The sequence below is a fragment of the Artemia franciscana genome, chromosome 3 (assembly GCF_032884065.1).
Source record: "Artemia franciscana chromosome 3, ASM3288406v1, whole genome shotgun sequence".
NCBI lineage: Eukaryota > Metazoa > Arthropoda > Branchiopoda > Anostraca > Artemiidae > Artemia > Artemia franciscana.
Window position 1 is genome coordinate 14,368,380 of NC_088865.1, and position 21,495 is coordinate 14,389,874.

The following is a 21,495-nucleotide window of genomic DNA, read 5'->3' on the forward strand; positions in this document are numbered from 1 at the left end:
GACTTGGGGGGAGTTGGAGGGGGGAAACTGGAAATATGGAAAACGCTTAGAGTGGAGAGATCGGATGAAACTTAGTGGACAGAATAAACACAAGTCCTATATACATGGTTGACGTAACCGGACCGGATACCAGCCAAATCTGGTGACATTGGGGGGAGTTGGAGGGGGAAACTGGAAATATTGGAAAACGCTTAGAGTGGAGAGATCGGATGAAACTTAGTGGAAAGAATAAACACAAGTCCTATATACATGGTTGACGTAACCGGACCGGATACCAGCCAAATCTGGTGACATTGGGGGGAGTTGGAGGGAGAAAACGGAAATCATGGGAAAAGCTTAGAGTGGAGAGATCGGGATGAAACTTGGTGGGAAGAATAAGCACAAGTCCTAGATACGTGATTGGCTTAATGGAACCGGTTCTAGTCTCTTTGGGGGAGTTGAGGGGATTTCCAGTGCTTCGGCGAGTTTGGTGCTTCTGGACGTGCTAGGACGATGGAAAGTGATAGGCGTGTCAGGGATCTGTACAAATTGAATTGATAACAGTCGTTTCCCCGAGTTAACCATCTGAGGGGGGAGGGGGTTGGAGGGAGGAGAAATCGCGAAAATTGAGGTGTGTTTATCTTACGAATAGGTGATCGGATCTTAATGAACCTTGATATATAGGAATATCTCATGTCTCAGATGCTTCGATTCGGATTGGATCCAGGGACATTGGAGGTGGAGAGGGGAAACGGAAATCTCGGACACTGGAAATCTTGGAAAACGGTTAGAGTAGAGAGATCGGGTTGAAACTTATTGGGTAGAATAAGCACAAGTTCTAGGTACGTGATTGACATACTAGGACCGGATCCGATCTCTTTGGGGGAGTTTGGGGTATTTCTAGTGCTTTGGCGAGTTTAAGAATAAGTACAAGTTCTAGATACGTGATTGACATGACTGGGCCGGATCCGATCTCTTTGGGGGATTTGGAGGGGTTTCTAGTACTTTGGCGAATTCGATGCTTCTTGACGTGCTAGGACGATGAAAATTGGCAGTTATGTTAGGGACCTGCACAAATCTACTTGCGAGCAGTCGTTTGCCCGATTCGACCGTCTGGGGGGCTGGAAGGAAAGGAAAACGTGAAAAGTCTTACGAATGGGTGATCAGATCTTAATGAAACTTGATATATAGAAAGATCTCGTGTCTTAGATGCCCTATTTTCAATTCGGATCGGATCATTATCACATTAGCTGTTTAAAAAATTTTTGTTGGCCCGTTGATTTAAACCCAGCCCACCACCTCTAAATGTTGGCCACAAAACCCATCTACGAGCTCGACCTTACTCTTGACCCAAAAAATCCTCACACCAAGTTTCATCAAGATATCTCGTTTCCTTTGAGAGTTATAGTGCGTACAGACGGACAACTTTTGCGATGTCATAGGTATCCCTCCACTTATGTACCGATTCTAATTTTAGGTCCCGATCTCGTCACGCTTTTGATCTCGATTGATACGATACACTGATACTTCAAGCTTGATTTTGATTACAAACCATCAGGTGGTTTTTAGCCATTTTTTCAAAGTGTATCTATGGAAACGTAAACTTTGTTTTCCAGAATTTCGAAATGATAGTCATCTAAATGGCGTAAATCCAGCGGTGTTGCATGCTCGCTTGACTCAAAGCTCAAATAATGTTCAAAACATAGCTTTGTGCTGCATCCATCTTCAAAATCATGAGATTATAATTTTTTTTTTTAATTTGGGATTGTTTGTTTTCGATACAATTCGACAATTTTCGGTGTTTTGCAAGCATCTGCCCTCATCTGCTCCCAAATAAATTATCAGATATGAGACAATCAAACGCATTTTATTGCAAATTGTGATTCATCTTTGTTCATGTGATTCATCAAAATTATCAAACCGGTTCAATAGGAACCGAAACTCTAAAAAAAGGAATTTTGATACCGATAACGCATTTTATTGCAAATTGTGATTCATCTTTGTTCGTGTGAATCATCAAAAGTATCAAACCGGCTCAATAAGAACAGAAACTCTAAAAAAAAGGAATTTTGATACCGATAGATACATCAAAAGAATCAAATTTTTGTGCTGGTTTCGAATATATATGTTTCATCAAGTTTAATTTTACCCGTCAACAGTTACGAGCCTGAAAAAATTGCCTTATTTTCGAAAAAAGGGGAAACACTTTCAAAAAAGGGAGAACCTTAATGAAAATCACATCATCAGATTCAGCGTATCAGAGAACCCTACTGTAGGGGTTTCTAGCTGATAACTGTAAAAATGTGGAATTTTGTTTTTGTTTTTTTTTTGCCAGAAGAAAGATCACGGATGTGTGTTTCGTTTTTTTTTTTCTGGGGTGATCGTATTGACCCAATGGTCCTAGAATATTGCATGAGGGCTCATTCGAACGGAAACTAAAAGTTATTGTGCTCTTTTTAAGTGACCAAAAAAATTGGTAACTAGGTAAGTCGAAGTTAGGTAAGTCGTTAGGCATAGTCGAAAAATCCAAAAACTATGTATTTGAGGAAGACCTAATCCCCCACAGTCTCCCGGGGAAGGGATGAAAGTTAGGAACTTCGCCCATTGTTTACATGTAGTATTGGTAAGTGGGAAATATACAGGCCTTTTCAGGGGGGATTTTATCTGGTGGGTGGTTGGGGGAGGGAATTACGTGGGAGGATATTTTCATGGAGGAATTTTCCGTGAGGGTAGGGAATTTTCCATGAAAGGGGCACCGGATTTCCCCGCATTATTTAAAAAACGGCCAGTTTTTTCCACTGAAAGTAAGAAGCAGCGTTGAAACTTAAATGAACTGAAATTATTGCATATATGAGAGGGTTCTCTCCCTCGTCAATACCTCGCTCTTTACTCAAAAGTTTATTTTAATACTTTCAAAAGAGCTATTTATTCTAATTAAACGACCTTTGGGATTCAGGGGTCATTCTTATAGAATTGGAAAAAAAATCGAACTTAACATAAAGAGCGAGGTATTGACAAGGGGTGAAACCCCTCATATACGCAATAATATCTGTTCGTTTTAAGTTTTAATGTTAATCCTTACTTTAGGTTGAAAAAACTTGGTTTTTACTTAATATTGTAAGGTTTCAAAATAGATTAACGACGTTTCTTGACTACTAAGATTTTTGCGTCGACCCTGTAGTGTGTTGCTACGACTGAGTTCTATCTCTGGGTCCTGTATTACCAAGCGGAGGTCAAATTTGCTGCGCCACCACAGGAGCAAGCTTTTTGATTGATATAGGCTAATGTACTTAAATAAACGTTGTTTAGACGAGCTGCTTGCGCTTTTTCTTTTATGTCTACAAGTTGGCCAAGGCATTCGAAGCCGAATGCCTTGGCATTCGGCTTCGAACAAAATTGATTTGGCTTTCGAACCGGCTTCAAAATCAATTCGGCTTTCGAATCGATTGGCATTCGGCTTTCGAACAAAATCGATTTTTCGGCTCTGCTTCTCTGTTACCATCATTGATTTCTACCATTCCTGTTAGATGTCTGGTGTCTTTTTACCTGCTTGTGTACTCTAATGATTTTCTATATCATCTGACATATATTCAAGCAATAAATCTGTTTTAAATGCTGACGATCTAGTAGATTTAGGTATGAAGTTCGATTCTGCCAATAACTGCCGCTGGATGCCATCGTGATATTGCATAAGACTTACAAATCTGAGACGGACTGACCCTATATTTTTTATGTGTTTTTGTTTGCCTTATTTAGTTGACTGTTTTTTATTTGCAAAATGAAAGCGCAATCGGTATATTAGAAAGTGATAATCGGTATCCCACCGAATTTTATAGTAGTGGAAATAAAAATAACAGAATGTAATGGCTGTATAATTTCAGTAGTAAAAGAATATCGGGAAAAGGAAATAACTGTTTCAATTGTCGATGTCGCTGCATATAATCTGTCCTTGAATGAGGACACATGTATCCACACAAATATAGAAGATAAGTAAGGTTATGACTAAGTTTGTATATTGAGGAAAATTTAAATCAAAATAATGTTACCTATGGAAGGAAATATTCTATTTAATAAAAGTATAAGGATGGATAAAATAGTAAGGCCAAAAACATAAACAAGTAAATTGTCCCATTTTATTAAATATAATTCAAGGACAATCAAATTAAATCTATCTTGTGTACTCTGCATTTCGAAATGTTCAAAAGAGATTTCGAAATGTTCAAAAGAGAACTTACTTACTTACTTGTACTTCTGGCGGGAATCAGGCGTTTCCACCTCGCCCGGCATCGATGATCTTAGAGACCTTCTTGGACCATGTCGATCGATCTTGTGCCAGCTGCTCTGCAAAGGCGAGCCACTGTGTTGACCATCTGTGACCGAATTTTCTGAAACCCCCGATTGGTTCAAGGTCTGACTTGGCCAGGTTCCACCAGTTCTTCCTCTGTCCTCCTTGGCGTTTCTTCCAGTTGCTAATAGGCTCAACTAGAAGTATTTGGCGAGGCAGGTAATCTGGCGGTTTCCGTAATTCATGGCCTTACCATTTCAAACGGCGTTCTTTAATAGTGAGCACAACATCTCTCTGAATATTGCACATTCGACCTATATTCACGTTGGAGATACGGTCACGTAGCTGTACTCTGAGAATTCTTCGTAGACAAGTATGCTTAAACACCTTAAGTGTATTCTCTTGTTGTAGTTTTGCCGACCATGTTTCGCACCCGTAAAGGCGAACGGTGCGGACTAGTGCCATGTAAATTCGAACTTTCGTTTGGACGCTGATTTCACGGCGATTCCATAAGGGTTTCCGAAGGGAGGCAAAGACTGTCTGCGCTTTCTGTATTCTCTGTTGGATATTGGCATCGGAAGATCCGTCAGTACAAAGCTGGGAGCCTAGGTATGTGAAACGGTTGACTTTTTCCAGCTGAACTTGGTTGACAGTTAGTGGGAATGGTCCTGTGTCGTGGTTAATAGCCATGAATTTCGTTTTCTCTGTGCTGACTTTCAAGCCGATCAGGTCTGCCCAGGCCACAACGATTTCAAGCATGTTTTGGGCTTCTACAGGGTCTGACAGGAGGCCAACATCATCCGCATAATCGAGGTCAGTCAGTGAGAGATTCTGTCCAACCTGCGCTCCTGGATAAGACGATAGAGCATTTTCAAGCACCCAATCGATGCAATAATTGAACAGAGTCGGAGAGAGGACACATCCTTGTTTTACTCCGAACTCAACCAGAAATTCTTCGGTTTCTTCGCCATAAATTCTAACTCGGCTCACTGAAGCGTCATAGTATGCCTTCATCGGTTCAAGAAACTTCAGCGGCATTCCGTCATTCTCTAGGATCTTCCAAAGTTTCTGGCGAGTGACAGAGTCGAAGGCGGCAATGAAGTCCAGGAACATCAAGATCAGGGGTAGGTTGTACCTTTCAAACTGCTGGATAATGAGGCGAAAGGCGAAGATATTATCAGTACAATCTCTAGCTGGTCGAAATCCGGCTTGATTTCCTTGAATTCTTTCCTCCCTTGCCCCTTTGAAACGGTTCAAGAGTATGATCCCGAATATTTTGACGGCAATGTCTATTAGACTTATTCCGCGGTATTTTTTGCATTCGGTTTTGTCTCCTTTCTTATAGAAAGGGAGGATGACTGATGTCTTCCAATCTTTTGGAAAAGTGTTGGTCCTCCACACTTCTTCGAGAATGCCATGGAGCTGTTCAGCAGTGACCTCAGGGAATTGTTTGTATAGTTCCGGGGGGAGGCCGTCTTCACCTGGGGCTTTGTGTTTTTTTAGGGTTTTGATCGCTTTTAGTATTTCGGCTCTGGTTGGTCTATCCAGCTCGATATCGTAAGGCTCTTTAGAGACGGAAGGTGGGAAGGCATCATGAGCAGATGAAGGGGATGAGTTCAGGAGGAGCTGAAAGTGATCCTTCCATCTTGCTGAACGTTCCTTCTGACAACTAATGATTTTTCCTGATCTGTTTTTGATTATTTCTGAGACAGCAGCTTTCTTACCAACGGATTCCTTCAGGATCTGGTAAAGCTTGCGGGTGTCATGTAAGCGTGCTGCTTTCTCTAATGACTCGGCAGCATCTTCCCACATTTGGTGGCGGTCCAGCCGAACAGAGCGTTTTACCTGTCTGCGTAACTCCTTTGTTTCTTCTTTAAGGCCTCCCATCTATTGTCTTCGCTCACCGACTATTGACAGGGTTTTAGCGGTTATCCAGTGTTGTCGTTTGATTTTTGCTCGGCCTAGGATCTCATCGGCAGTCTCTGTCATCACGGTTTTAAAGGTCTCCCATCTCTTATCAGGGGTTTGGTTTTCATCAGAGATGAGGACGTCAAACCGGTTAGTTAGTTCCAAGTTGAGGGCCTGCCGCACTTCTTTCTCTTGAAGTTTACCGATATCGAAGCCGACCTTGGACTTGTTTTTTCTTCGAATTGCAAGACGTAGCAAAATTTTTGCTGCGACGAGCCTGTGGTCAGATCCAGACTGTGAGCCTGTGTCCCCGTCGTTGTAAGAGCGAGAGTCCTGCACGGAGCTTCTCCAGCGCTGGCGTACGAGAATGAAGTCAATTTGGGCCTTAGTGACACCGTCATTTGAATGCCAAGTTAAGAGGTGGCTAGGTTTGTGTTGAAATATGGTATTGGTGATAACAAGGTGGTTCATCAAGGCATAGTTTACCAACCTCTGCCCATTCTCGCATCTGTGACCCTGTCCAAATTTTCCCAGGATTTGTCTTGTGGTCTGGTCAGATGGACCAACTCTTGCGTTGAAGTCTCCAGCAACAATCAAATAATCACGTGCGGCTATAGAAGAAGACAACTGAATTATCGACACATTTGCAGGGTTTCCTTTTAGTCTGATTCTAGCAAGTCTACAGGAGACTGGTTCCAATTCTAGGAGAGCGTTTCTGGTTCTTTGGCTCATGATGAAACCAACTCCGTGGAGTCCTGAATTATCTTCTACTCCGGAATAGAAAAAGTGGAACTGATGTAGTGTTTCAGGAGCCGTTATAACTATAGAGCCAGAACCGGAGATTCTGGTCTCGGATATGCAAAGTATGTCTATGTTGTACTTCTCCATCTCATGGACAAGAAAAGCTTGTGTGGCTTCTTGTTTAGCGGATCTTGTATTCCAGCATCCAACATTTATTCTGGATTTTGCCTGTTTAATGACTGTAGTAGGTTTTCCTAGATTTATGGCGTTGAAAGGATTTTTCGACTTCGCCGCCATATTCAAAGTCGCGTCGCCTGCCGGGAACGCCGTAGTATGGTTGGCTAGTTTACTTCTCGACAACCGCGCCAATACGGGGGGCCGCGTCGCTTGCCGGGGACGCTGTAGTTGTTACAACTTTTCTTCTAGGTCTCAGATCCATCAATGTTTCTTGGGAATAGAGTTGACCGCAAGGTCCCCAGTCTTGCGGGTCACCCGGAGCGCGTTGGCCATCAAATCGCTCGGCGTGGAGCTCAGTGGTTTTTACACCCTTCCACCGCTTTGAGGTGCGCTGCCGGATTTCTTCTGCTGCCCAGGGACGGAAGATCGAGCCTCATTGCCTGTAACTACCATCACCGCCATGGAGGTATACAGGCTTAGCTTGACCTTTGACTCCCACCTAGAATCAGCAGGGGCTTTAGGAAGGGAAAAGCTTCAAAAGAGAAGCTCATACATCACTGAAAGTCGTTCATTTCCAAATTCAAAGGTCTTAAAAAACGTTATGACGACATATGTTTCGTACTCTTGCGGACTAGTCGCAGTCTTTACCAGGCTGTGTCAGACAATCTGGCGAGTACCCCTTCCCCCTCCTACCTTATTTAACGCACCTTCTAATACCACCCCCAATAATCCCTCAAGATGTAACGGCATTTTTTGCAGCTCCATCTCTGTCAAGCCCGTGAACTTCTCTTTGTACCTTATTGTTGGCTAACGATAAAACTAAAAATAAAACTACTGGAATGTTAGATGTCCCTGTTTTTGTCAGTAAAAGCCACAGCTTGATCACGTCGCCCTTTATTTTCTTGAACAACAGTTGATATTGCAATCACGTTATATTTACAAAGGCAGAGTAATTAGACCCGTACATTCTAAGATGAAGAAAATCGAATTACTGCATCTAATAAAAATAGATGAAGCTCTAAACATCGGCGTTTCCTGCTTACCAGACTTTCTCTTTGTTTTGTTTATACATCTAGTTCGCAATAAGGATGGGCTTAATTAAATGTCTTACTTTGGAGTTAAATATCTCCTTAAGATGAACGTTAGTTTTGGTAAATTCGGCTAAATTAATTCTATGTTTTGAATACACCATCCTAATATTCATTCAGATATATTTGCATTAGCTCTGTAAACATACAATGCTGAGTTAACAAGGCATGCATTAGGAATCCTTATTTAGGATGTCAGAGAATAATCCCCACTTTATCCACAATTATTCTAGGTAGCTTTAATGATGGGCAAAAATGGGCTGAATAAAGTAGCCAATCATTTATGTCAGGGAAAACGTGGTATATGAAATATTAAGACTGCGATAGCTGTGTTGGCCTCAGGCGGCTTGGTGCTGCAGTGAGTTATTAGTAGTAGTAGTAGTAGATAATATATTTGCTTTAGTCTTTATTTAAGGTTCTGAAAAGAAAAGAATATCACCGTTTTTTTTTTTTTTTTTTTTTGGGGGGGGGGGTTAAAAAGGAAAAGTAACACTGCCACATTTACACAGAAGTGAAAGAGTACATCGCATGGCTGTATCCGGGGGGGTGGGTGGTAGCTACCGGGTTTGATTTCCCTCCCCCAAGACTTTTATCTGACTTGTAAAAAATCAACAAAAATGTATACACTCGAAATTTGATGTGTCTTGTAAAAATGTTATCGTAAAATCCCCTCTGAAAATTACCCCCCCCCCAAAAAAAAAAAAGCAAAGGTCCTAGATACACCCTTGGTGCTTTGTAAATTTTTAGTTACTTTATATTTTGAAGTAAAAAGAAAATTGTAAAACTACATTTTCTTGCAATTTCCTTCTACTTAAAGAACCTCACTTTTGTTAGCTCTTTTTAGATACCATCCTATTTTTTTTCTCCTTCTTTCTATTTTGTAGTGTATCAAGAATCGGACTATGACATGAAGTTTTCCACGACTTTGATGTCAATCTTTAGATATAGACTTTTTCAATCAATTTTAAGGACAGTTTCGTGTCTATATAGTGTATCCATTTTCATTTCGGCTTGTGTAAAGTGTGACATAAATAGCTTCTAATTTAGTGCTCTAAAACATTTCATTGAATGTCAGTCGATACTGTTACGTAATCAAGATATGGTACCTGGAAGTACCAGGGGCAGTGAAAATTAAATCTGATTGTTTGAATTGGTGACGTGGAAACTTAGACAACTATATATATCTTAACAAATTTGGAAGAATCGGGAATTTAATTCATAGTAAAAAAAAAACTACATAATTATGCTATTGTGCAGCTTTGTTAGTTGCTGGTGCTTAATTTAAAGAAAAGAATCATGGCTGAAAAATCAATGAAAAATACGCTAAAAACATGTGCCATCGAAGAGCTTAAGACGGTGCATCTTTTGTTTGAAGTTTTTACATTTTAATGTAAAAATGTTTAAATGTTTAATTTTCATGTTTAAGTTTAAATGCTTTAATTAGATTGCCTTTGAGAACCAACAGAACCAACTGCCTTTGAGAACCAACAGATTGCTAATGTTTAAATTTTTACGGACGATATTATAATATTGTCCTTTGAGAACCTTTGAGATTGCCTTTGAGAACCAACAGATTGCTAATATTTAAATTTTTACGGACGAAGAACGTAGCCAACTTTAACTAAATAGTTCTGTTATTTATTTTCACGGTTCAGCGTTGCAACATCGACGAAAACGTAGTATTGGCCTAAAACTTCATAATTTGAAATAACCAAAAGGAAAAAAAATCCTAGAAAGCAGCAGTTTTCTGGTATATATGCCTAACCTAAGATGAGTATTATTTTGTTATTTCCATAATCACTCAAAATTAATTTTTTTTGGCAAATGGCCGCAACAAGGATAACTTTTTGTTTTTTACAAAAGATGTGTCATGTTTGGTTTGTACTGAGATAATCCTTTAAATATCAAATAAGTATGTCAGGCTTGTTATTGTGTTTTCTTTAATGTTTAGCGTTGTAATTGTAATTTTCTGTAATATTGTGCGTATTTAATAAATTAGTTTGGTACAAATCTATAATTCTTACTTCTTAATATGTAGATTAAATGTTATTAACACATTTCGTCAGCTGTTAAACTATATACCACAAAAATACCCCTAATGTGCAAATATATTGCCTAAATTGTATATTACCCATGTATTTTGCTGTGTGTTACTTTTGTTCAAGTTCAAGTTCAAGTTTATTTATTTATTAATCGCACATACATGTATATATAAACGACATAGGCCCATGGGGAGACAAGCTCGAAAAACTAGGCCTAGACAAAAACTAGGCCTTCTTTCTGCCCATAAATTGAATCAACTGTGACGGAATCAGAAACTGGTACTCATATGGGAAACGCATAATGTGGGCTATATATTTGCACATTATGAGGGGTTGGTGGTAAAAAATCAAGGATCTGCAATCAAAATGTGTTAAGTACAATTGTTCTGCATGGCATGAAGTAAGAATTGCTTTCTTAACATGTTTCCTTATCAACAGAACCAATTCTAGACTTATACCATTAGTTCTGTTATACTGGTAAGTAAATATGAACGTGACTTCTTTTGTTTTAGGGTCTTCTGGGATGGTACATGGTTCGTTCCGGACTGGAACACGAACGATTCCAGGGCCCATCTGATGTACCGCGTGTATCACAGTATCGTTTAGCTTCACATCTTGGCTCCGCTTTTATTCTGTATTCTTTGTTTCTGTGGTCTGCCCTTGGCCATTTGCTACCAGCTGAGGCTCCTCAAAAGGTCACAAAAGGGATGCTTCAGTTGAGAAGATATGCCCTAGGGGTCAAAGGATTTATGTTCCTAACTGTAATTTCGGGTATGTGGTTTTCATTTATTGCTAATGAAGAGTGAAAGATATTGATTTTTTATCAAAGATTTCTTTTTAATAATTAACAGCTACATATTTAAAAACCAAATTGTTTATTTTGGACCTAAATTTAGTTTATGTTTCCTGTTTTTTATCATCTATAAAGTTTACCAAGTTTTAAAAGAGGATAATATAGTGTTGCGTTTATGTACATGATTGTCGTCGATGGCTGCAACCGTTTAAACTTTTTCTTATGAGACTAAGGTTAGAGATAAAAATTATAGAAAAAATTATTTATGGAGAGACGTAAATAAGTCTGGAATTTCTTCATATTAGTTAGTATCATCGAAGTTTCTTCGCTTAAAATAAAAGTTAAAAATAAATATTGAAAGATAATTCCTTCATACTAGGTTGTAGCATCAAAGTTGCTTTGAAAAAAAAAAGACAACGCACTTTTTGGGGTGGGTTTTGAATATAATAAGTTCCTCGGAGGGGTTAAGGGTGCGAGCCAACAGGTTAATTGAGCAGCAGCTGACAGGGCCGATTAAAAAAATCTCAAGTGCAAGAAAAATATGGCAGTCGCAGAATTATCACAGAATGTATCATATATGCAGTATCTATTTGAAAATATTATTCCAGGTTTGTTTTCTTTCTACAGATTAATTTTTTCTAAATTTTCTGCAAAACAAGTTTTTCAAAGAAAAGTAAAGAGCTCCATTAAAGCAAGAATGAGCAAAAATAAATTCAAATATTCTTCCAAGCGTAAAACTACCACAAATCACTATCAATAAATAAATTAAACTTAAAGGAAAAGAAATTATTATAAATAGCCAAGTCAAACTCAAAACGAGCAAAAATTAACATGAGTAGGGCTGATAACCCCCATGCCTTCTCAAGCCCGGTACACAATTTGCGCTTTACTGAAAAAAAAAAAACAAACAAAAAAACAAATGACCGTGGATTGTCAGTTTAATTGACATATTGATATTGATTCTTGATCATGATATTGATTCCTGATTCCTGATGATTGATATTGATTCCTTACAAGTCTTGATAATTTTTATTTATGAAAGTAAGAAAAGTGAAAACATTTCAAACGTATTTTGTTTCCAGTAAAGCGCAAATTGTGTTCTGAGCTTGAGAAGGCATGGGGGCTATAAATCCTACTCATGTTAAATTTTTGTTTGAGTTTGACTTGGCTATTTATTGTAGTTTCTGTTCGTTTTGAGTTTCATTTATTTATTGAGAGTGATTTGTGGTAGTTTACACCACCCCCCTTTCTGTTTTTGTTTTTGTCATTAATCGCATAAAGTTCATTTATTTCTTGTACTTGGACTTATTTTCCTTTTCATTTGCGTAAATTTTTTTCTTGACGATTTTTATCTCAAAATTTTGATTGTATGTGTTTGGGGAAATGGTGGGCGTTGGAGGGGGTTTGTCGCCCTCCAATTGCGGCATTAGTCCTTTCAATTTCCTATCGAGCGAGCCTTTTTCGAAGTTTCTACGACAACAAATGGCCATCTCAAAATTTCTATCAGATGCATTTCAGGAAAAAAACGAGGTGTGAGGACGGGGATCCACCCTCCCATCAATCTGAGTCTAAAAAGGGCGCGAAATCTTTTGATTAGCAATCCAATAAGCCCCCTCCGAAGTTTATACGATCACTCTTTCTATGTAAACCTTATATGCCCTCAGGACATAACTTACAACCCTTGCCCTGAAGGCTATAGGGAGTGGGGGTGTCATCCTCAGATGCATAATGTCTGGATATTGTGCCCACATCGCCCTTTACTTAGGCAGCGCTATTGCGCTGGCTATGATTTGATAATCTTGTTATGAGATGATTCCAGGTGCTCCCAAAAAACAAACTTTTAAATCATATCTACTCACAGCTGGGGAGATTGCTCTCGTGTCATTCTTGACCCCCCCCCCAGAAAAAATAAATATTATGGCCTAAAACAAATCATTTTTCGTATTCTTGACCCCCCTCACTCCTCTACTCCGTAAGTGTAGACCTTTGTATGTAATTCTAAATTGATAAAGCAATGATATAACGATTGAAAAACAGTTGTGGAATGTTGGTTCAAAGTTAATCGCCAGGTTGAAGCCAAAATCCATCCAGAAAATGGCTGATTAACAATATGATCGCCAGACGAAAATGATAACTTATTGTATTATATTTCGGCCACTTTGTGTGCATAGGTAGAAATGAAGATGCCTCCACACTGATCAAACTATTGCTGTATTTCAGTTAATTGATAGCAAGGTCAACAGTATGTTCAGTAAGAGTTCAAAACAGAAGGGTTTCAAGACATGGCCGCTGTAGGAGCCATTTGAGACTATGACATGAGTAGTTTGAGGATGATCACTAACGCATGGAATATCTTGGTTTCATTCTATCAGCAGACAGTGTACCTACCAGATTGAAAGTTAAATCGCTAACGTCTTGGAGAAATAAATCACAAAATGAGCGAAAAATTCACTAAAATTACTAATTGTATTCTTACTTCTTGAAAGGGATAGAAAGGATAATTTTTCGTTTATTTTAGAGTAAATTAAAAAGAAAGGAGGACAAATGAGGTTTTAAATGAAAAAAATAGTGTGAATGAAAACTAAAGTGTATTGTACCTTTGTGGGTTCAATTTAGCTTGATGCAATCGATTAATTTTTTTTTGTCACTGACAGCCATTGAAAACTATACACTTAAAAAGAAAATGATTTTAATTGGCTGTCAGTGGCGAAAATCAGTTGTAATTGATTGCACTAAGCTATAATGAACACGGGTTGGAATAACATTGCTATTCTTACTATAAAACAAACGTTTATGTGGTGTTACCATTCGCATTATTAGAAAAGGTAAAAAATAGAAACAAAAAATCGCTAAAAATCATTGGGTAAAACAAAATCTTTTGGCAAAAAATTATTAAAAATATTGATAGACCATTATTAATGGCAAACTTTTAAGTAGAAAAATTTGTTCCCGTTGAGCTCAATCTGTGTTATTATATACCAGCAAGCATTACTTACGTATTAGAGGAGACTTTGTTTGCGAATGCCTCACTCTCTCTCCTCTATCCCTCCCCCTCTATCCCTTTCTATCCCTCTCCTTCAGGGGCTTTACTCCGTAAAAATCCTGTGGGGGGGAAACATGGAGCCGGTTTTCCCAAATCAAGTGAAAATAACAGTAAAAACTAAAAAATAAGCCGTTTGGTACCATAAAGGTACTGCTTAGTACTTTAAAAGTACTAAAAATGTACTATATAGCATTATATAAAGGTAACTTATAGTACTATAAAGGTAAATATCCATTAAATACTGATCGGTTTCTATTGATGCTTGAATTATGCAGGTTTATCTCAGTTTTGATGAGATTTCGGAAGAAACTAAATTTTGGCTGGGGGAAACTGGGTTCTGAGGGGGGCAAACCATGGTGTGGGAGGGGCAGTTGCCCCCCTGCCTATTACAAATTGCAGTGCTGCTCTCTTTTGACAGCATATTGTATTATTCTTCTTTGTAATTGTTCTGAATATTCTTTCTATAATATAACCTTTCTTCTTTCAAAAACCTTATCCTGGCTACAACCTCTCACCGAACTAAAGACGTCATCTGTGAGTGTCAAATAAACTTCTGAAAAAAAAAACGCTGGCCTTTGTAGGCAACCAGATAATTGGATATGAAACCTCTTCCCACATGGCGGCGGGATCGACTTTTAATAATTGCTAAGGAAAATTACATTTTGACGCTAATGGGATATTGCTTATCCAAGAAAAGATTTCTTTCTCCCTTGGAAATTGGGGAAAATCTAATTACTTATTTGGCGCCCGTTTCAGGCCCAGCTCATGCTTTGATGAATCGATGTAAAGGAATGGAATTAGTGTTGCTGAAATAGCAAAGAATTTTTGTCGACACACTCCATTGATAAAATCATCGCTTAATAATGTTAGAGCGAGAAAGAGATGAAGAGGAGAGGATAAATGTATAATGGGAATGTGGATATAACTGCATTTGCGATAAGGAGATAAATAACTAATGAAGACAAATTGAGTCATACACAAGTTTTTTTGGACGGATCTGTCACTTTTTTCGCTCTTTATGTAATATGTCTATTTTTATTAAGTTTTCCGAATTTTATTCTCTAATGCGTTTTTCTTCTTTTTGCACTAAGAATGGCTAAATTGAGGTCTCGGTTGAAATGTTTGCATTATTTTACGGTTTAGCTGATAAATTTTCCTCGTTAGTTTTTTCCTGCCCTAGGTTTGCTTGCTGAATTGATTGTTTAAATTCATTTGTCTATTTTCATGCAATTAACTTAGTTTAAAAGGGCATAAACTCCATATTCTTAGAAGTATGTATTTCTAAAAGGAGAGTATCACATAGTAAATTTTTGATATCTTGTTCATGTTCCAGTATATTTTTCAGTTCATGTTTCAGTATTTTAGAATATTCTAGGTTGTGTATCAGTTTATTCTGTCCATATCAATATATTTCCTGTATATATTTCAGTCTAATCCTTTTATCATTTCGACCTTGAGAGAATGGTCGTTACAATTTTTCTTTCATCATTATGGACCTCATCATGACCTATAGAAAAAGGTGACAGAAGGGACTTCTTTTACTCTCATGCACAAAGTGAATTTTTGCATTTGTTCCCCTGCTCTATGGATGGGGTATGAATATGGAATGTTTTGCACTAAAATTTGTATCCTTATTTTGAATCTTAAAGTCAAAACAAGGGTATATATTCATGTTCTAAGTTATAAGCACGAGTATTGTATTGTTTGGTGAGATTTGAGAAACAGCTAGATTCTTCTTTCTCATATTTTAGTCTCGCATGCTCACCTGAGTAAGTTCATAATATATTCACTTAAACTCTTAAAGTATATTATTGAGGACGTAGCATTGATTCAACAGTATTTACGATATATAACATAGAATGTCCATAAGATGACTATTGATATTACAGTTTCTGTGGGACCAAAGTTGGTTTGGTCACTACTACTACTACTAACAACTCACCGCTGCATCAGTCCGCCTGAGCCCAACACAGCTACACACGCTCTTCTCCATCCCAATCTATTCAAAGCTTCCATCTTTACACCCTCCCAGGAAGTTCCCATTTCCCTTAAATTTTTCTTTATGACATCCTCCCACCCCAGCTGCGGACGACCTGCTTTCCGTTTAGTCCTAGACGGTTGGCTGAAAAGGACAATCTTCGGCAATCTGCCATCTTTCATCCGCAGATTGTGCCCAAGCTATCTCAACCATTCTCTCATTACAGTTCAAGAAAGCAGGATTGAACCGCACTTCACGTACAGCCTTCTGTTTGAAATACGGTCATTCAGCCGGGTACCCAGAACTATCCATTGGCAATTTAAAATAAGCACCATCAGGTTTAGCCTGCTAATTAATATTATTTTCGTAGGTCTACGCATTTTCTAACCTTTGAAGGGGGCCAGCCATTTTTATGGCACTTGGTATTTACCAAGTGACATATAGCGATCGCAAATTCTGTCGGTCTGTCGGTCGGTCTCTCGGTCTATCATTCCCGGCTTCGCTAGTTTAAGCACTTCCAGATAAGCTAGGACGATGTTATTTGGCAGGCATATAAGAACCAGACCATATTAAATTAGAAATATTCTTTTTCCCGATTCGACCATCTGGGAAGGGGGGACAGTTAATTTGAAAAAATTAGAAAAAAAGAAGCATTTTTAACTTGCGAACAGGTAATCGGATCTTAATGAAATTTGATATTTAGAAGGATGTCGTGTCTCAGAGCTCTTATTTTAAATCCTGACTGGATCCTGTGACATTGGGGGGAGGGGAGTTGGGGGACCTAAAATCTTTGAAAACACTTAGAGTGGAGGGATCGGGATAAAACTTGGTGGGAAAAATAAGCACAAATCCTAGATACGTGATTGAGATAACCAGAACGGACCCGCTCTGTTTGGGGGAGTTGGGGGGGGGGTTAATTCTGAAAAGAAAAAATGAGGTATTTTTAACTTTCGAAGGAGTGATCGGATCTTAATGAAATTTCATATTTAGAAGGACCTCGTAACTCAAATATCTAATTTTAAATTCCGACCGGATCCAGTGTCATTGGGGGGAGTTGGGTGGAGAGGAAATCTTGGAAAACGCTTAAAGCGGAGAGATCAGGATGAAACTTGGTGGGAAGAATAAGTCGAAGATACGTGACTTACACAACTGGATCGGATCCGCTCTCTTTGGTGGAGTTGGGGAGGGGGGGGGGGGGTTAATTCGGAAAAATTAGAAAAAATGAGGTATTTGTGACTTACGAACGGATGATCAGATCGTAATGAAATTTGATATTTAGAAGGATCTTGTGCTTTAGAGCTTTCATTTTAAATTCTGAACAGAATAGGTGACATAGGGGGGAGTTGGAGGGGGAAACTGGAATTTTTGGAATACGTAAAAATTGAGGTATCTTCATCTTACGAATGGGTGATCAGATCTTAATGAAACTTGATATATAAAAGGATATTATGTCTCAGATGCTCCATTTTCAATTCGAATCGGATCCGGGGACATAGGGGGTTGGAGGGGGGAAACAGAAATCTTGGAAACAAGAAATCTTTGAAAACGCTTAGAATGGAGAGATCGGGATGAAACATGATGGGAAGAATCAGCACAAGTCCTAGATACGTGATTGACATAACCGGACTGAATCTCCCTCTTTGGGAGAGTTTGGGTGGTGGTGGTTGTTAATTCGAAAAAATTAGAAAAATTGAGGTATTTTTAACTCAAGAACAGGTGACCGGATCTTAATGAAATTTGATGTTTAGAAGGAACTCATGTCTTAGAGCTCTTATTTTTTAAACCCCGACCAGATCAGGTGGCATTTGAGGAAGTTGGGGGGGGGACCGGAAATCTTGGAAAACGCTTTGAGTGGAGAGATCGGAATAGAACTTGGTGGGTAGAATAAGCAAATCTCGTAGATACGTGATTGACGTAACCGGTTTAGGTCCTCTCTCTTTGGGGGAGTTAGGGGGGTCCAGTGCTTTGGCGAGTTCGGTTCTTCTGGACGTGTTAGGACGATGAAAATTGGTAGGCGTGTCAGGGACCTGCATAAATTGACTTGATAAAGTTGTTTTCCCCGATTCGACCATCTGTGGGGCTGAAGGGAGAATAAAAATTAGAAAAAAACGAGGAATTTATAACTTACGAGTGGGTGATTGGATGTTAATGAATTTTGATATTTAGACGGACCTCGTGTCTCAAAGCTCTTATTTTAAATTCCAACCGACATTAAGCCTCTGATTTTCCTTTTAAATCGATCTATTGATTCTTAGACTTTTGCTAGAGCTTATACCATATGAGCTCTTGGCTCTTCCAACCTCGTCACAAGTGCCATATGAACTCTTAGCTCTTGTTTTTACCTTGAGTGTGGTTGAGAGTCTAGAAAGGTGACTTTTAACCCTCTTTTCCCTTGGGGGCCTTTGTACTAGGGGTTGCGTTTTGAGAATTCCCTCGGTGCTATGTTCCTTGCAAGGTGACAAATTCACAAGGTATTCTAAGAAAAAAAAATTAAGACATGAAATAAGAAACGGCTTTCTTCGCTCTTAGCCCCTTTTGCTATGAAAATTCTCGGCTCTTGCTTCTTGGCTCTCTTGCTTTCCATAAAAACTGGAAATAACATTTGCGCTTTGAAAAACAATTAACAGTGAGATAGGGAATTCCCCCTCCTACTCTTTCTCAGTTGCAGGCTCCTTTGAAGATAAGGGCTTGTTATGGAACTAGACAAATATCCAGATTCTCTGGCTCTTGCCAAGCTTGAATATTTAAATTGTTTATTCAATGTAACCTTCGCCACAGATAAGTAAAACCACACTTAAATCTGTGCACGTAAAGTGCATTCCATTGTGGACCAAAATAGTTACTAATCAATGGAATGGGCTGGTGGGGAAAAAGAACTGGGCTTAATCATTTTAACCTCTTAATGGTTAATTTCTTGGTTCGAATTCAATATATTATCTAATAATTAATTTTTGATTATAATATAATGTAAAAATCAGGTATATGAGATATCTAAGGCAATATCTTATCAACATCGAACAACGATTGCTTGAAGTTTGTGTCACCAAATAATGCAGTGTGGGTGGCGTGATCTTATGGCGTCTTATGGCAACTCATGCTCAATAACCGAAACTAAAAAACGGAATTTAATATCAATAGATATATCAAAAGATATGTAAGTTTCATCAAGCTTAGTCTTACCTATCGAAAGCTACGAGCCTGAAAAAATGAGCCTTATTTTCGAAAAAAAGGGAAATGCCTCCTAAAAGTCATAGAATCTTAATGAAAATCACACCATCAGATTAAGCGTTCAGAAAATCTTATGATAGAGGTCAGAAAGCCTTTTTACGCTAAAGTTTGATTCTTTCTCGCACCTCTACTCTTTAAAACTATAGAAAATCTAGCGTAAAGAGCGGGGTGTTGAGGAGGGGACAACCCTTTTAATATACGGAATAATTTCTGTTCGTTTTAAGTTTTAATGTCGCTCCTTACTTTCAGTTAAAAAAGCTTTTTTATTTAATCTAAATAAAGGAAAAGAATACCGGTTGCTGATACAGCAAAAAAAAAATTCCTTTACAGGCTCTTCTAGTAAAACCTTTTTTTGTTAATCTTAGAGAGGAGGGAAAGAAAACTGAATTGCGTGATAGAATGAGTAAGCATAAGGTCATGTGAAAAAGGACAGTTTTAACATTACAGTTGTGGTGCTCTGGCTGACAAAATAATTTAAATTTGCTTTAAAATAACTCTAAAAAGACAAAACTATAACAACAAAATAACTATAAAAAGAAACGTTCATTGACTTTGGTCGGTCATGTTTTGGCCTCAAGGCATTTCTTGTTATACCAAATAGGGAAAGCCTTATACCTCTTTAATTTTTCAAACGTGGGCTAGGAAGTGATGAAAATGGCGTATGGTCACTTTTTAATTTATATTTAGCAAAGAAAGAAACCAGGGTCTTGACTGTTCCACTCTTTACATCTTAATTGTATCCACAATCTTTGCTAGTAATAGTACCCATATAAGTGAAGCTATCCACTTGATCCATCTTCTTGTTACTTTATATTACCTCTTCACATTCATTTGCTCCTAACCTAAGGGACTTAATCTTCTTAACTTCACTTTTCAAAATTTTGTTTTTGACCCTGAACCCTCAAAATCCCCAGCAGTTCAGTTTTCTAACACTTATATCTGGGAGATTCAAATCATGTGCATAATCTAAATCTAAAATAGTTTTTCTTTCCCCCTTGGTTTCATTCCCTCCCATTATCTTTGCCGCGTTATTTTGGAAGTTCATCAAAATAATCCTTATAAACGGGGATAGGGAGCAACCATGCTTAGCCCCTGATTAAGCACAAAACCGGTTATAATACTTAACTTCAAGGCTGTATCCAGGGGGTTAGGGTGTTTGAATCACCTCCCCCAAAATTTTTATCTGACTCGTAAAAACGTAATAAAAATGGATATAAACAAATTTCTTATGCGTGTTTGAGGTTTTTTTGTGTAACCTCTCCCCCCCCCCCCCCCGAAAAAATCCTTATGTAAAATACCCCTCGAAAAAAAACCATGGATACGCCCCTGCCTCCCTTCCTACCTTAACCGTAGCAATTGTTTTCTTGTACATAGCAATAATCACTTTAATGTACCTGGTATATCCTGCAAGTATAGGAACTCCTTTAAAGCTTCTCTATGGGCTGAGTCAAATGCCTGTTCATGCTCTATAGAATTGAGGACTGAAGGGATCTGATGAGTCAGACATTTCTTCATTATAAACTAATAATGAAAATTCGGTCGACGCTTCCTCTCCCGTTCCTAAAACCACACTGATCTTCTATTAAAACTTAATCTTCAGGATGTCTTTGTCTAATGAGTAGCATCATGCTAAGTAATTGGCCTCCTATAGAAGTCAAGCCAATGCCTCTATAATTGTCACACTCACTATTATCACTTTTCTTGTAAAGGTTTTCTTATTGAAGTTTTCCATGGAACACTATACATTTCATCCTTTTCAAAAACCATAGTCATAATCTTCAGTAATCTTCGCAGCCACCATATTTCAAAAACACATTTAGCACACTATCAGCACCTGAAGCCTTATTGTTTCTTAATCATTTTAATATTGTCTCTAACCTATCCTCACAAAATGAATTACCCTTCACTTCCAAACTATCGAAAAAAATTCATTCTAGATCATTTCCAACAACTTTATCACGGTTTAACACATTCTGAAAGTCTTTTTATTTCTCTTTAGCACTTTCCTTGCCACTAATTGAGGCCCCATTCATATATTTAACTGGGACAGGTCCAGATTGACTACTTACTCTCAACTTTTTGACATCCCAGCACACAATTTTACTATTATGCCGCCTGGCTGTATTTTCCAAATCTTTAGCAATTTGGTCCGTGGCCTTTAATTATTTATCTACTTCCCTTATTTTTCTCTTATTCTCATATGATGCATCACTCAAATATTTCTTTTACAAGC

The 21,495-nt window shown here is 38.3% G+C and overlaps 1 protein-coding gene across 1 annotated transcript in view; it reads left to right on the forward strand.

The window, feature by feature from the left end:
• LOC136024920 (heme A synthase COX15-like) overlaps window positions 1–21,495 on the forward strand; it is a 163,563-nt gene that overhangs the window by 90,895 nt on the left and 51,173 nt on the right. The window contains exon 5 of the mRNA XM_065700500.1: window positions 10,733–10,991. Within this exon, the coding sequence (XP_065556572.1) occupies window positions 10,733–10,991 (259 nt within the window). The remainder of the gene's footprint in view (window positions 1–10,732; window positions 10,992–21,495) is intronic.